General features: G+C 38.1%; 1 protein-coding gene across 2 annotated transcripts; it reads left to right on the forward strand.

Moving 5' to 3' along the window:
- The first annotated feature begins 456 nt into the window (after window positions 1-456).
- On the forward strand, window positions 457-15519 carry atp2a1l (ATPase sarcoplasmic/endoplasmic reticulum Ca2+ transporting 1, like). 2 transcript variants are annotated; one of them, XM_084435086.1, is made up of 24 exons: window positions 457-759; window positions 1806-1823; window positions 1950-2032; window positions 4688-4792; window positions 4933-5071; window positions 5639-5719; window positions 6178-6263; window positions 6574-6871; window positions 7080-7246; window positions 8456-8544; window positions 8648-8750; window positions 8844-8975; window positions 9070-9186; window positions 9452-9670; window positions 10116-10227; window positions 10336-10559; window positions 10665-10885; window positions 12513-12715; window positions 12807-12892; window positions 12996-13129; window positions 13687-13804; window positions 13890-14007; window positions 14371-14413; window positions 15323-15519. In XM_084435086.1, the coding sequence occupies exons 1-23, from the start codon at window positions 642-644 to the stop codon at window positions 14373-14375; spliced, it is 2976 nt and encodes a 991-aa protein (XP_084291212.1). In that variant the 5' UTR covers window positions 457-641; the 3' UTR covers window positions 14376-14413; window positions 15323-15519. The 2 variants fall into 2 exon arrangements, with proteins under 2 accessions (XP_084291212.1, XP_084291211.1); XM_084435085.1 differs by lacking the exon at window positions 14371-14413.
- The last annotated feature ends 623 nt before the right edge of the window (window positions 15520-16142 follow it).

The raw sequence follows: 16142 nt of genomic DNA on the forward strand, positions 1-16142 counted from the left end.
AAAGGATCATAGGAAATGATGGTGTTCTTGTTCATGCCAAATCAGTGTGTGTTCATTGTGACACTCTCTTATTTAAGCCTCCCATGTTACAACACTCCTCTAATGCTTGTACCAAATTAACCCTCCAGCACTCCTCTAACAACCCCCTCCTATCAGAGGCCATTTGGCCCATCACTCACTCTAACTCTCTCACCTTCTCCACTCTCCTTATTCCACTGACCATGCATGTTCCAAAAACAGATCAACTTTTCATTTCAGTGCTACCCCCTACATATGCTAACCCCTCATGCTCCTTGCCCACCAAATAACCCCCCACATCTTCAAGTCTGAGACGCCGAAGACGTTCAACCCCTAGTCTATAACTCAGTCCTGCAAAGCCATACGCAACTGACTGGAATTTTGGGGTGTGGCGATGGGCAACTTTGACCAATAGGGCAGTTGGCAGCAGTATAAAACAGTGCACATGTGTGAATTTAATCGCTCTTTCTGTCAGTCCATCACTCCTGTACGGAGGGGGTCCAAGTAACGGGGGGCAGATTTTGTAGTACAGCGAGTAACAAGAGCAATAAAGACTAAAAAGCACGGATAGACCTGTTTAACTAAGCTTTTGCTATTCGTAAAGATCCTTCACCCCTGACAGGATGGAGGACGCCTACGCCAAGGCCACGGCTGAATGTCTGGCCTACTTTGCGGTTAATGAGACCACCGGGCTTACCCCTGATCAGGTCAAGAAGAACCTGGATAAGTTCGGCTACAATGGTGAGATCATTGAGATGTCTTGAAGATGCATGCAGGGTTTAATATAAAGACAACCAAACACTTTAAATGATGGAAGCATTTATTTTTAGGAAGGCACACAGATAGTCACATACAGTTAGTACAACAGAGCTTTTGGGTTAAATTTTTAAATAGTGGGAAATGTTTTGTTTATATACAATTGCATAGATAGATAACCTTGATAATGGATGGTTTAGTATATTCTGAAATGTTCAGACTCTTCAGTGGCATTTAAAGGAACACAAACAGGTTGTGGCACAGAAACTGAGAAGCTGGGATTGAAAATAGACTTTGGCAGAAGAGGAGAAGGGAAGAAAGACAGGTGATGGCACAACGGCCTTGCTTGGATATTTGAGAGGTCTTATTAGATTAGCAGTATTTCAGGCAGATGGGGGAAGGGAAGTTGGCCTGAGAGATCAGATATGTTACTGGTATTACAAAGTCATGACTTAAAAACATAACCACTTGTACAGAGAGGCCCTAGCATGCACATTACATTTCAAATATAATGATTCCAAATGTTGGAAAGCAGGTTTCACATTACTGTTCAGGGGTGTATTTCTATTTAGGCTGTTATATATAATAATATTATTATTGTTGATATTTGCATATAATTAAAACTTAATTTAAATTGAATTTAAGCTTTAGTGGGGATTTATATCTTAATTATTTAAACATTCAAACATTTCTCATATATGTATTCAAATATATTTGAATACACATGAATACTGAAGCTGGGACTGAATGTCAGCATTGCTTTCAAACTGTTGAAATATGTGTTTATTTCATGTCCAAAAGCTGTTCCAGTGTGAACATACTAATACTTGTATGTCGTCTGCAAAATGATTGAAATGCCTCAGGTTCCTTTTTTATAATAATTTTCAAATGAAATCAATTAGAAATGGTTATGCCATAATAGCTCTTCTGGGATACAGTGAAAGATTGGCCAGAGTAAATGTTGTCTTGATTTCTGGTCAATTATTTGTTTTAATTTTTTTTCTTTCTTCTCTGTCTACTTTGTTTCGCAGAGCTGCCAGCTGAGGAGGGTATGTACAAACATATTGCTAATAAAGTAACAACATTAGAAATGAACCGAGTTCATATTAACTAGTCATCAATAGAATCTCAAAATCTACTAAGTAACGACTGAACTATATTTCTGTTCCTTTTAGGAAAATCCATCTGGGAGTTGATCGTTGAGCAGTTTGAAGATCTGTTGGTCAGAATTTTGCTGCTTGCTGCCTGCATCTCTTTCGTAAGTTACTTAAAAGTGAATAATTCAAAAAAGACTGCAAACAAATCAGCAGCCACAGAGCCAACAATCTCACCACATCTCACCAACAAAAAAATTATTATTACCATATATTAGTGTCTCTTTGGTCCCAAAAAAATTTTTTTTGAAAGAGAACATTACACACACAAAAAGGTTGAATATGACTCGTATATACATATATATATATATATATATATATATATATATATATATATATATATATATTAGAACAAAATAGTTAAGTCGAGACCCAACAAAGACATAAATGAGTATGGTGTCATAGTGATGTACATACAAAACATATCAAACACTTTGTTTCATGGGATTTAACCAGATCTGTCAGCATATAGATATAGCATGACACACACTTTTAAACATACCCTTTCAATTTGAGTGGTGTGTCGTGTAAACAGCTGTTGTAACATAGTGTAGGTTGCCTTACTGCACTTAATGCTGTAACACACACCACGGCCATTTATGGTGTTATGCAACAAGGTACACTTGGTAGTTTGCCCTTTTATTTAGCGCAAAGGTTATTTGTAAAGGTCTACATAGTAGTGTGAACAGTAAAGCATCAGCCTTAAGATATGATAGCAGTATTACATATTGCAATGTAGCATCAAATAGTTTCCTGTTGAGTTGATTGATCTTAATTTATTGTGTCAGGAAGCCATACGGGTGATGTTATTTATCCCATAGTTTTCTAAGCAGGAAAGACTGGATGTTTGTAAGTTTCAGCGGTTATTAGGAGGTTAAAGGTGAACATGGGGGGTATTAATGTCCAACCCCCACCACACTGCGCCTCAACCAGCTGTTCGAATGGCCTTAGAAGGAAAATATTGAGGTGCTCAGAAGATGTGTGAGAGGGCGAAGGGGTTTATTTTAAGCAGGACTCAAGTTGAAGACAGAAACTCTATCCTTTGAAAAGGTCAGGAGAGATGCATGAGAGAAAGTAAAGGGAGAGGAGATATAACTGCAGGCCTGTTAAGCAACCTTACCAATAGCATCATGATGTAAGAATAGTATTTCCCATATTCATAAATAATATTTAGGATTGGCCTAGTGAGCCTCTAAGCCTTCCACTGGTCAATAAATCAAGAGTTTATACAAAGGTGGGAAATGTCTTTTTTATTTTCTCTGAAACCTTCATATTAATGGAGTAATTGCCTAGAAATTGTAGCCAACTACTTTGACACCAGATTTTACTCCAGATTACTGTCTTCCTTCCCATAGAAAACCCTACCGAGTATGACAATACTTTGAAAAACTACATTAGTCAAGTGCATTCTGAAAATATTTTAATTAAAAGTTATTTCAATATATTCCATTGATGATATAATAATCTTATTAGAGTTCTAACTAATATATATATATATATTAAAGGGAAAACTTAAACAACACAATGTAACTCCAAGTCAATCACACTTCTGTGAAATCAAACTGTCCACTTAGGAAGCAACACTGATTGACAATCAATTTCACATGCTGTTGTGCAAATGGAATAGACAACAGGTAGAAATTATAGGCAATTAGCAAGACACCCCCAATAAAGGAGTGGTTCTGCAGGTGGTGACCAGACCACTTTTCAGTTCCTATGCTTCCTGGCTGATGTTTTGGTTACTTTTGAACCTGCTTTCATCTGTGAAGAGCACAGGGCGCCAGTGGTGAATTTGCCAATCTTGGTGTTCTCTGGCAAATGCCAAACGTCCTGCACGGTGTTGGGCTGTAAGCACAACCCCCACCTGTGGACGTCGGGCCCTCATACCACCCTCATGGAGTCTGTTTCTGACCGTTTGAGCAGACACATGCACATTTGTGGCCTGCTGGAGGTCATTTTGCAGGGCTCTGGCAGTGCTCCTCCTTGCACAAAGGTGGAGGTTGCAGTCCTGCGGCTGGGTTGTTGCCCTCCTACAGCCTCCTCCACATCTCCTGATGTACTGGCCTGTCTCCTGGTAGCACCTCCATGCTCTGGACACTACGCTGACAGACACAGCAAACCTTCTTGCCACAGCTCGCATTGATGTGCCATCCTGGATGAGCTGCACTACCTGAGCCACTTGTGTGGGTTGTAGACTCCGTCTCATGCTACCACTAGAGTGAAAGCACCACCAGCATTCAAAAGTGACCAAAACATCAGCCAGGAAGCATATCTGAGAAGTGGTCAGTGGTCACCACCTGCAGAACCACTCCTTTATTGGGGGTGTCTTGCTAATTGCCTACAATTTCCACCTGTTGTCTATTCCATTTGCACAACAGCATGTGAAATTGATTGTCAATCAGTGTTGCTTCCTAAGTGGACAGTTTGATTTCACAGAAGTGTGATTGACTTGGAGTTACATTGTGTTGTTTAAGTGTTCCCTTTATTTTTTTGAGCAGTGTATATATATACATATATATGCATACATATTTATATATACATACATACATACATATACACATACACATACATATATACACATACATATATACACATACACATACATATACATGAATATCAAAATATTCAGTAGATACCACCAAGATGTGCAGTCTTAACACTGTCTGCTGTAAGAGATGGAAATATAAACCCTAAATGGAAATCAAGAGCAATATGTATCTTGTGCTGATCTCTTATGTCTGTATTTGTGTGTTTTTTAGGTACTGGCCTGGTTTGAGGAGGGTGAAGAGACTGTGACTGCCTTTGTTGAGCCTTTTGTCATTTTGCTTATTCTCATTGCCAATGCCATTGTCGGTGTGTGGCAGGTAATGCACCAAATGCACACAGTTACTTAATCACAGAAGCAGATATAAGTAGATTATTGATTTCACAAAGTAAATGAAGTGAATGCATAACACATAGGCATCTGTATGCTCACCAAGCAAATGTATTGTCTGTCATACAGGAGCGTAATGCTGAGAGTGCCATTGAGGCTCTGAAGGAGTATGAACCTGAGATCGGTAAGGTCTACCGCACCGACAGAAAGAGCGTCCAGAGGATCAAGGCCAGAGAGATTGTCCCTGGTGACATTGTGGAGGTGTCTGGTAAGACTCCTTTATGTCGTTCAATCTTTAGTTTGGAATATACTGTGCACAGTTTGCATATTTTCTGAACGTATAGAATCCCCTGTTGACCCATTATCCAGTATCTGTATTACACCAAAAGGATTTGAAATTATTATTTTGAGTGTTGAGGTATATGCAGAAGTGAGACAGCCAGGCCAGATGAGATTGATTGATGTCAGTCTATCTTGGCTCCTGAAGGAAAAGTTTAATGGTAGAAAGGTACTACTGTAAAATTATGCTCAATCTTGGATATAAATTGTATTACCTGGTTTGCACACTACAAACCCTGCAAGGCAAGTTTGATTAACATAAGCAACAAGGTGTGAAATAGTATATGGCTACATAGTGTGTAGTAAAGAACTACTCACAGTATTACATTTATAGTTTGAGGTAGCATAATCTTTGTGATCCATGGCTATATATTCACATCATATATGTTTAGTAATTTCAAGTATCCTGTAGGTCAGATTTTTGGTTCAGGCTCTTTTTTTTGCATGAATCACCACGATTTTCCATACTGAATACTCTCTCTTTCCTTTTCCCTAGTTGGTGATAAAGTTCCTGCTGACATCAGGCTTACTTCTATCCGATCCACCACCCTTCGCGTTGACCAGTCCATCCTTACTGGTTAGTGCTTTTAGCTTGTGGGGTCCTAGCTGTGATTGTGAAATTTAGCCCACTGGTGTCAAAATTGTCAGAACATTAAAACTATATAACCACTACAAACATGACAGGTTTCTTTTGAATGGAAAATAATTTGTAAAGCAGCTGTAGGCTACTTTAGAAGCAGCTGTGCTGCTCTGCATCCCTCTGTTTTCCAGTGTATTGAGAACAAAAATGTTCTCACATCTGTAGTTACATTGAGATCATTATATGTGAACCTTCTCTCAGGGCTCCCTCAACACAGCGGGACAATTGGTGACCAAAATTCTGCTGTAACTCAAATATTCATCATAGGAAGATGATCCCCATGATTACGTAGCTTTTTTGGGATAAACCTTTTTTGGAAGGTTGTAATTTTGAGGTTATATTTTATTGTATTTGTATTTGTATGTAAACGTAAATGTGGTTATCTTTTTGCACAGGTGAGTCTGTCAGTGTGATCAAGCACACCGATGTTGTCCCCGACCTTAGAGCCGTCAATCAGGACAAAAAGAACATGCTTTTCTCTGTGAGTTTTCATCAATACAATCCTCCAACTATACAGATTAGTTTTCTACTTCTCCAATTAGCTACATTCCTCCATATACACAAGGTTCTTGAACAAAGTTCCTCTCAATTATAACCCTAACCGTAACCCAACCTGGTGACCGTGATTTCGCCCAGTAGGATGTGCTTTTGGAAGGTTAAGTAGATAAGAAAGCTGTTCAAACCCCAACACACCAGCCTAATCTCAATATCTTAACAATCAAAAGAACAAGAATTTGATTCAGGAAAAAATACTATTTGGGTAAATCATTAGTTTCCTCTCCCACCTATAGGGCACAAACATTGCTGCTGGCAAGGCTATTGGAGTCGCTGTCGCTACTGGTGTAGCCACTGAGATTGGTAAAATCCGTGACCAGATGGCTGCCACAGAGCAGGAGAAGACCCCTCTGCAGCAGAAACTGGATGAGTTTGGTGAGCAGCTCTCTAAGGTTATCTCTCTGATCTGCGTTGCTGTCTGGATGATCAACATCGGTCACTTCAATGACCCCGTCCATGGTGGATCCTGGATCCGTGGTGCTGTCTACTACTTCAAGATCGCTGTTGCTCTGGCTGTGGCTGCAATCCCTGAGGGTGAGCATGATAACACTTGCAACACATATCTCAAAGTTTCTTTTTTCCTAAGGTTTATTATGTAATACCCACTATGCCCACAAGTGGGCTAAAACCTTGTCCTTTAGTCTATACTTTACATGAAGCATAGTTACTATCTAAATCTATCAAGAGTATCAATATTATTGACAGACATTAATCCATCCATAAACTCCTATCCTCTTGTCAGGTTTGCCTGCTGTCATCACTACCTGCCTGGCTCTTGGTACCAGACGTATGGCCAAGAAAAACGCCATTGTCCGTTCACTGCCCTCTGTGGAGACCCTGGGCTGTACCTCTGTCATCTGCTCTGACAAGACTGGCACCCTGACCACCAATCAGATGTGTGTGACCAAAGTAGGTGTTGCATGTACACGCATCCACTAAGAAATAATGAAGCTATTGCTAATACTGATATACTGTAGTCTTAAAGGTGAAGTGTGTAACTTTTCCAGTGTTGAAAAATGAAATCTTGTCACAATTTAAAGGTAGGGTAGGCAATTTCGGAGTGGCTAACAATATCGAGCTAGCTTTGAAAGCATAAGGTCCCACCCTACCTTCAGTACGCTGTCCAAAGCCACGCATCCTCTAAAACACATGAACGCAAAACGCACACACAGCTGTAGCAGAGTCTGCAAAGTGTCACGGGAAACAGCATTAAACTACCTCACGTCTCAAATCACATAACATTACAATGATAATGAACATAAACAACTCAAAGAGCACTGACCTGCTCATTTCGGGATTGATAGTGTTGCCATTGAAACACATTCTGAGAATGTGAACAGCTCCCAGTAGAATGTCACGGGTTGCCATCTCTTAATTTACGGTAGTAATGGCATGAATGCAGCATAAGCTTGTTGTTTGGTACAGCAGGAACTGTAAAAGGCGTCTGCTGTTAGTTTGTGTTACTCTATGGCTGTCTCTGTCTACAACCATAGCATGAAACACGCTGATGATGTGTAATGTCTGAGCAAACAGGGTGCACAGCGGAATGCAAATACATACATTGACAGGCAGGCAGGACATTGTATAGAACGAACATTTTATGGTCCTACGCCTTCCACAGAAGATATATATTTATAGAAATATATTTAGACCATTTTACTAAATGATTGCTTACAGGATATGAAGAGACTTTCAACCAACATACGGTAACAAAAACATTTTTCTGGAAAAAATCGTATACCTTGCCTTTAATCTGTCATTAGTAGGCTAACTTCCACAATTCACTTTCAAAACATAGCTAAGATAACATTTACACATTTAAGCAGTCTGATTTGCCAACCAAGTGTTAAGAGTTTGTGGATGGTATTCCTATATTTTGAGCAATGGAAAAAGAAATAGGTGTGTTTGGAAATAGGACCTAGACACCTAGAAATAGGTGTGTTTGGAAACCTTTTTCTAAAGCACATTATTTTTGCATTTTCGTTGGGTGTTGCAATTGGTGCAGAAATTACACACTTAACCTTTGAACATAAAGTATAAGTCTTCACATGTATACATTTATATTAATATGGACATATTATTACTTTCAGACTAAGATGAAATTGTTTATCATTACAGATGTTCATCATTGATAGAATTGAGGGTGATCACGTTGATCTTAACTGCTTTGATATCTCTGGCTCCAAGTACACACCCGAGGGTGAGGTGTAAGTACACAATTAAAAACTTCCCCTAAAATGCTCCTTTTTATTATCAGGCTATCAACAAGTTGAAGTCATAAATGTAATATGAGTGGCATCTTGTTCTCAGCACAAAAGGGGGTGCTCGTGTTGACTGCAGTCAGATTGACGGTTTAGTTGAGTTGGCCACCATTTGTGCCCTGTGTAACGATTCCTCCCTTGACTACAATGAGGTGAGAGACACTTACTCTTTTATACTTCATTCCTCCATTCTCTTATTTATTTTTGTCCCAAAAAAAACCCTGTAATCTTCCTTTGTGTTACAGTCCAAGAAGATCTTTGAGAAGGTCGGTGAGGCCACTGAAACTGCTTTGTGCTGCTTGGTTGAGAAGATGAATGTTTTCAAGTCCAGCGTCAACAACCTGTCCAAGGTTGAGAGAGCAAATGCTTGCTGTAGTGTAAGTAGAGGTGTACCTTCCTAAAACATCAGTAATGTAGCTTGGAGCTGATTGTTATGTAACTCAAATCTGTTTCCATTTTCATCTTGTGCAGATTATTAAGCAGCTAATGAAGAAGAACTTCACTCTGGAGTTCTCCCGTGACAGGAAATCTATGTCTGTGTACTGTACACCTTCCAAAGGAGATGCAGGCTGCAAAATGTTTGTGAAGGTATACTATTTCACCATCATGTGTCTGTCTAAAAAAAAATGTCATGGTTTCTAGGAAGTCCCTTGCAAATACCATGGTATATGATATGGTACAGTGGTGTATATAAATGAAAGTACCTTGGTATTGCTAATCTAGTACATCACAGTAGCCTACCATTTTTTATTTAATTTTTTTGTAAGGATTTTAAAAAGTAAATTGTCACAAAATATTGATAAAAATTGATTTTCTCCTAATAATAGACATCTTCTGAATCCTCTTTTTTTAGGGTGCTCCAGAGGGTGTGATTGACAGGTGTACCTATGTACGTGTTGGTGCTACTCGCGTTCCCCTGACTGGAAGTGTAAAGGAGAAGATCTTGGCTACCATCAAGGAATGGGGTACTGGCCGTGACACTCTGCGTTGCCTGGCACTGGCCACCAGGGACACTCCCCTGAAAGTTGAGGAAATGGTCCTTGAGGATTCTACTAAATTTGTGGACTATGAGGTGAACATCAAAACTAGCTAAGCAGGCTGCCAACCTATGGCCAAAACGGTTACTTTTTAGGGATTTTTTTTTTTTTTTTTTAAATAACTGAACAGCATGTCATCAGAGTTTGTATTATGGCTTTAAATATGGACAGATACTTGAATGTGTCATTATAATATTAACTTTTTTCCAAAATCAAGCTCACACAGAGCTCAATTTGTTTCAATGAGGTTTTGCCTAAAGTTGAGTTACAAATTTAGTCACAACCTTTAATTGGTTAAATATTTGTAAAACTCAGATACAAATGTAAAAGGTGACCGACAGCACTGATTTATGAAAAATGAGAATTGGCGATATGCTCCAGCTATGGTGGTCCAGCAAGAATGATGTATGAGGCTTAAATGAACAGGCTAAGCTATATAAAATCTTTGACTTTACAAATCTTTGACTGTGTCTTGTTCAGACTGACTTGACCTTCGTTGGCTGTGTTGGTATGCTGGATCCCCCCCGTAAAGAGGTTTCTAGCTCCATTCTACTGTGTAAGGCTGCTGGCATTCGTGTTATCATGATCACTGGTATGTTTTTTTTTTTTTATCAATCATCTCTTTCAATCTTGCTGCAACACCTAACCTGTCCTCCTCCAAATAACAAAAAAAAATTCATAAAAAAACGTTAACCCTCAGGTGACAACAAGGGCACCGCTGTGGCCATCTGCCGTCGTATTGGCATCTTTACCGAGGATGAGGATGTAACTGGCAAGGCTTACACTGGCCGTGAGTTTGATGACCTGCCCGTTTCTGAGCAAAGTGAGGCTGTCTGTAGGGCATGCTGCTTTGCCCGTGTTGAGCCCGCCCACAAGTCTAAGATTGTTGAGTTCCTGCAGGGTTATGATGAGATTACTGCTATGGTGAGACATACGTACACTTGCACTTTACAAGCCAACATCCACAACACTATATCACATGAGATCTGCCTTTAAGATGATACAGTAATGTTGTTATCTTTGCTCTAGACTGGTGATGGTGTCAACGATGCCCCTGCCTTGAAGAAGGCAGAAATTGGCATTGCCATGGGCTCTGGCACTGCCGTTGCCAAGTCAGCCTCTGAGATGGTCCTCGCCGATGACAACTTCTCTTCTATTGTGGCAGCTGTTGAGGAAGGCAGAGCTATTTACAACAACATGAAGCAGTTCATCCGTTACCTGATTTCTTCCAATGTTGGAGAGGTCGTCTGGTAAGAATCCTTGGCCTTTTTTAAAACCATGTCTAATGTTATCATGTATGCTCACACGCAGAGGTGGATTTGAGTACTTTACTACAATACTTGAGTATTATTTTGGGGAATCGGTTTACTTTGAGTTCTGTTAAAACATACTTAGTTGTACTTAGTTACATTTACATGGTAAAAAAATAATACTTTTTAATCCATTACAAGTTGATGCAGACTTAAAAGAACAAAGTACGTCACACGACTTAAATCATTTCGCAATTAAAGAGAAGGGTGAAAGACGAGGGTAAGTGATAACAGAATGTTAATTTTTGGGTGAACCATCCCTTCCATACACAAACGTTGAACTCGAATAATTGGAGTTTTATAATAACCATTGCTGTAGATGGATGAACTTGAGTCAAGTGTGAACACAGCTTATGATTAGTTGATTTTTATTATTCTAAAACTCACAAATTTAAATGTCAAACTACTGTAAAATAATCAAAATAATGAGAAAAAAGTCATTTTTGACAAATTTCTTTACAAAAGTTTTTGCATCAAAAATACTAAAATGCCCAAATCTCTTATGCCTCTTGTTTTCAAAAGTCAGTTTAAAAACACTACAAATTTTCAACTTTGAAATCCTCAAGGACAATAAAATCTGGAAACTTAATTTACTTTCACTCATTTTTTTTGTGGGTAGGTACATTTAATTGAGTAAAAAAAATGATATAGTCCCTAGTGAAAAATAAATATACTAAAATCTATTTGAAAAAAAAAAAAAATTATGCTAAGTATACAACAAATAAATATACATTTTTAACTGCTTAATAGAGACCCTAAGTTTTGCATTTAAAGACGGATATTATACAGAGATCATACTATCCATATACTAATAGTGATATTAAAGGGATAGTTCACTTTGAAATTACATTTTGGTATGTTTTAGCTTACCTCAAGGGCATCCAAGATGTAGGTGTCTTTGTTTCCGCAGTAGTTTAAATTTTGATATTTTTAGGTCAAACCGTTCTTGTCTGTCAGTCATATAATGCAGGTCTATGGTCATCACCTCAAAGAGCATACACAGAGAAGTCCAAATTAAACAATTCCCCATCGTAAGTACACATTGATGGCCTAAGACACGAAACGAGTGGTTTGTGTGAGAAAAAATTCCTGTGTGAGGAATTGTTTAATTTGGACTCTTTGAGGTGGTGACCATAGACCTGCATTATATGACTGACAGACAAGAACGGTTTGACCTAAAAATATAAAAATTGAAACTACTGCGGAAACAAAGACACCTACATCTTGGATGCCCTTGAGGTAAGCTAAAACATACCAAAATTTTATTTCAAAGTGAACTATCCCTTTAAAGACATTTTAGGCTAAATATTAAGAAATGTGTATTGTGCAATAAAGAAGTACTCCAAATAAAGTTTACTTATAATATTTATATCAGTAAGTCTCAAGCGATATGTCAGTAAATATGTTAATGTATTTGTAGTATACTTAGTATGAAATAAAAGTATTTTAAATACATTTTGGTGTAGGTTTTCTTTTCACTAGGGGTATACGTACATTAACTTAAGTACAACTTCTCTGCACCTTTTACAGCCCTTCTCACATGTGACATTCTTCTCGTTTCTTTTAGTATTTTCCTGACTGCTGCTCTTGGTCTGCCTGAGGCTCTGATCCCAGTCCAACTGCTTTGGGTGAACTTGGTGACTGATGGTCTGCCCGCCACTGCCCTGGGCTTCAACCCCCCTGATCTTGAGATCATGGGCAAGCCTCCCCGCTCTCCCAAAGAGGCCCTGATCTCTGGCTGGCTGTTCTTTAGATACATGGCCATTGGTGGTTGGTATCCTTGCTATTTCTGTGGAATATCTACTTACTCCTATTTTCGGTGAGAGTTTTGGTGTTAGTCTAATGACTTGACTGTCCTCAGGATATGTGGGTGCTGCCACCGTGGGTGCTGCCGCCCACTGGTTTCTGTATGATGATGAGGGTCCTCATATCACCTACTACCAGCTGGTGAGCAATATCTCCATCATATAATTATTATTGTAATCTAACATGGAAAGAAAGCTTCTTTATCATATCTGTTCATGTCTGCTAATTTATCTTCCTGCTGTAGTCTCACTTCATGCAGTGCCACGAGGAGAATGAGGACTTCGTTGGCATTGAATGTGAGGTGTTTGAGGCTGCTGCACCCATGACCATGGCTCTGTCTGTCCTGGTCACAATTGAGATGCTCAACGCCCTCAACAGGTTACATCTTCACTGCAGTTTTTGTCTAATGCAGTCGATTTTCAGTATTTAACTAAGTATATGTAGTGTAATTTCAATTTCCCTTGCTCTGTCCAGCATCTTGAATTAATCTTTTCACAGAGCAAGCCACAATGCATTATGGGATTTTATTTCTGTCAAAAATTGCCATCATTTCCTCACCCTTCAGTTGTTCCAAACCTGTATGAATATCTTTTTTTCTGATGAACACAAAAGAAGATATTTTGAAGAATATCAGTAACTAAACAGTTTCTGGTCCCCATTAACTTCCATAGTACAGAAAAAAAAATAATACTATGGAAGTCAATGGGGCCCCACAGCTGTTTGGTTACCGACATTCTTCAAAATATGTTCAGCAGAAGACACAAATTCATGCAGGTTAGGAACAACTTGAGGGTGAGTAAATGATGACAGAATTGAACCATCCCTTTATTGGAACCTAAGATGCATTACAATGCTGTCAGGTTTTGGAACAAAGCTAATGTTACCCTGACATTGATGGTGGTAATAAGTATTCCTCTCTGTGTCTTTCTCATTAGTTTGTCTGAGAATCAGTCCCTTCTGCGCATGCCTCCATGGAGTAATGGCTGGCTGATTTCTGCCATGACCCTCTCCATGTCCCTCCACTTCATGATCCTCTATGTGGACCCCCTGCCTGTACGTCTCTCACCTTTATTTCGTCCTGTTCATTATATTTGACTATATGTCTACACTGGCCACAACCTTCCTTTTCCTATTACAGATGGTTTTCAAGTTGACTCATTTGAACGTGGAACAGTGGATGGTGGTACTGAAGCTTTCTTTCCCTGTTATCCTCATTGATGAGGTGTTGAAGTTCGTCGCCCGTAACTACGTAGAGGGTGAGTTCTCAAACAAATGTAAATCTGCATGTTCACATAATTATAAAATAACATGCATTTAAGTAAACATATTTTAAATGTAAAATTACATTCACTCTCATACTCTATTCAAACTTACAATCTTATACTGTTTATTCTGACTTTTTTCTGAATGAAACTTAATATGATTTACTCCTTTAACTTAACTTTAATCGAAATTTTCTTTGTCAATTTATTATATATTAATTGCACAATCTTTTTTCGCTATACAACTTGGTTGCACTAAAAAGCTAGTTTTTGATCCCACACTCATCATTCTTCTATGCTTTATCTTATCTCTCACACTCTAATTTATTTCCCACTAACCATACTATTCATTTCTAGCCTAAACAGTCCCACCTCACAGTTTTCAAGTAACAGAAGCAAGGTATCCAATACCCCTCTCGTAACTGTTGTACCTGTCTTTATATATGTTTGTGTCTCTATACTTGTGCATGTTTAATGTGTGGGTTGGTGTTGCTTTGAGAGAACGTGGTCTTAAATTGGTCTGTAATTAATCATGCATGGAGTACCTGTGAAATGTATGCTGAACTTTTCATTTGTCTTCCTCAGTGGGAAGGGTTTCATCTAGTTCAAAGGTTGCACCAACCTGTGATTGCATTGTCAGCTCAATCCAAAAACATCTGCATCTTGAAATTGATTAATTTTGACTAAGTGAGAAGTTATATTTTACATCAAATACACTATAAACTAACTTGCATCAAATATAAACTAACTACTAGTTAAATGGCATGTTACACAGTGGATATGCAATGTGCATTTTGTCAACCCTAAAGATAACCCTAAAATCTGACTAACTGAGAGGAATGTTGTTCCAGGACCATTAAGGATGATCCAGGAATGTCCTATTTGGGTAAATCATGTTCTAAGAACATGTTTGCTTGTGTAAATCATGTTGAACTCAAATATTATATTTGTAATATGTTTCAAGATACAGTGTTGTGAATTAATACATTTGTTTATAGTACAATCATATGTATTGTAATGTAAGGGAATGTGGCTGTTGAGTCCAATAAAAAGGTAACTGGGATTTGTTTAAGATAAAAGCTTTTTTTAAGCACGTGTTAAATTGTTTTGTATTGTTTGCAATGTGAATATGAGGCTTTGTGATATATTGCAATATATGTTGTAGTGATGTATGTATTTCGATACATATTGTATCGTGAGGTAGTGAACGATATACATAACAGAGGTTCACAATGACATTTAGTGCTGCTTAATATTTGCTCAGTATTGACCTTCTGTTTATTAAAACTCCTCTTTTTGTGATTCCTAGGTAAAGCGTGAGATGTAAAGACAAAGATGTGGGAGTGAAAGAAACGGAAGATGAAGAAGAGAGTAGGAAGAGAATGAATGAGGAAAAATGGGATTACATTATTTACATCTATTGAGACAGAAGCTGTCATGAGCCCATCCACAGAATGGAGAGCACAAAATTATTGGAATATATATATATATATATATATATATATATATATATATATATATATATATATATATATATATATATATTAAAAAAACACAGAAAAAATAAACAATACTAAGTTTAGGAACAGAGATTAATATATAGGTCAGCCCTTACAAATTAGTGTTTGAATGATGAATTGTTTTATTCTTAAAATGACTAATAAGTGTATTAAACATTTTTTGTTAAAATTGTATACCATTTTACAGCCTTTTATTTCGCTTAATTCGATCTCTACATTTACCTTAACATTTTGTTTTAATTCCATTCCTTTACCTTCAAGAGGCATCTTCCCCAATAAAGTCATGAACGTGCCAATTATTTGTTAATCAATGATAATTATTATCATTAATTATTTTTCTCAGCTTTGAAGAAACATATAAACATGGTGATATGAATGATGTGCATTGAAGACACAATGGATGCACACATCTACATAAATTGGTGAAGCAAAGGTGTTGTGTTTAAAAAACAAATCAGGTCTTGAGGGGGACAGATGGTTACACGTTGTTTGTCACTGCAATGACAATCAGTTGTCCATCCGTCTCCCTGTAGCACGGTCTTAGGTGTCTTACATTACAGACATTGTAGTTTATAGGGATGCACCGATGTATCGGTCAAAACAATCGGT

This window comes from Rutilus rutilus (assembly GCF_951802725.1).
Source record: "Rutilus rutilus genome assembly, chromosome: 16".
NCBI lineage: Eukaryota > Metazoa > Chordata > Actinopteri > Cypriniformes > Leuciscidae > Rutilus > Rutilus rutilus.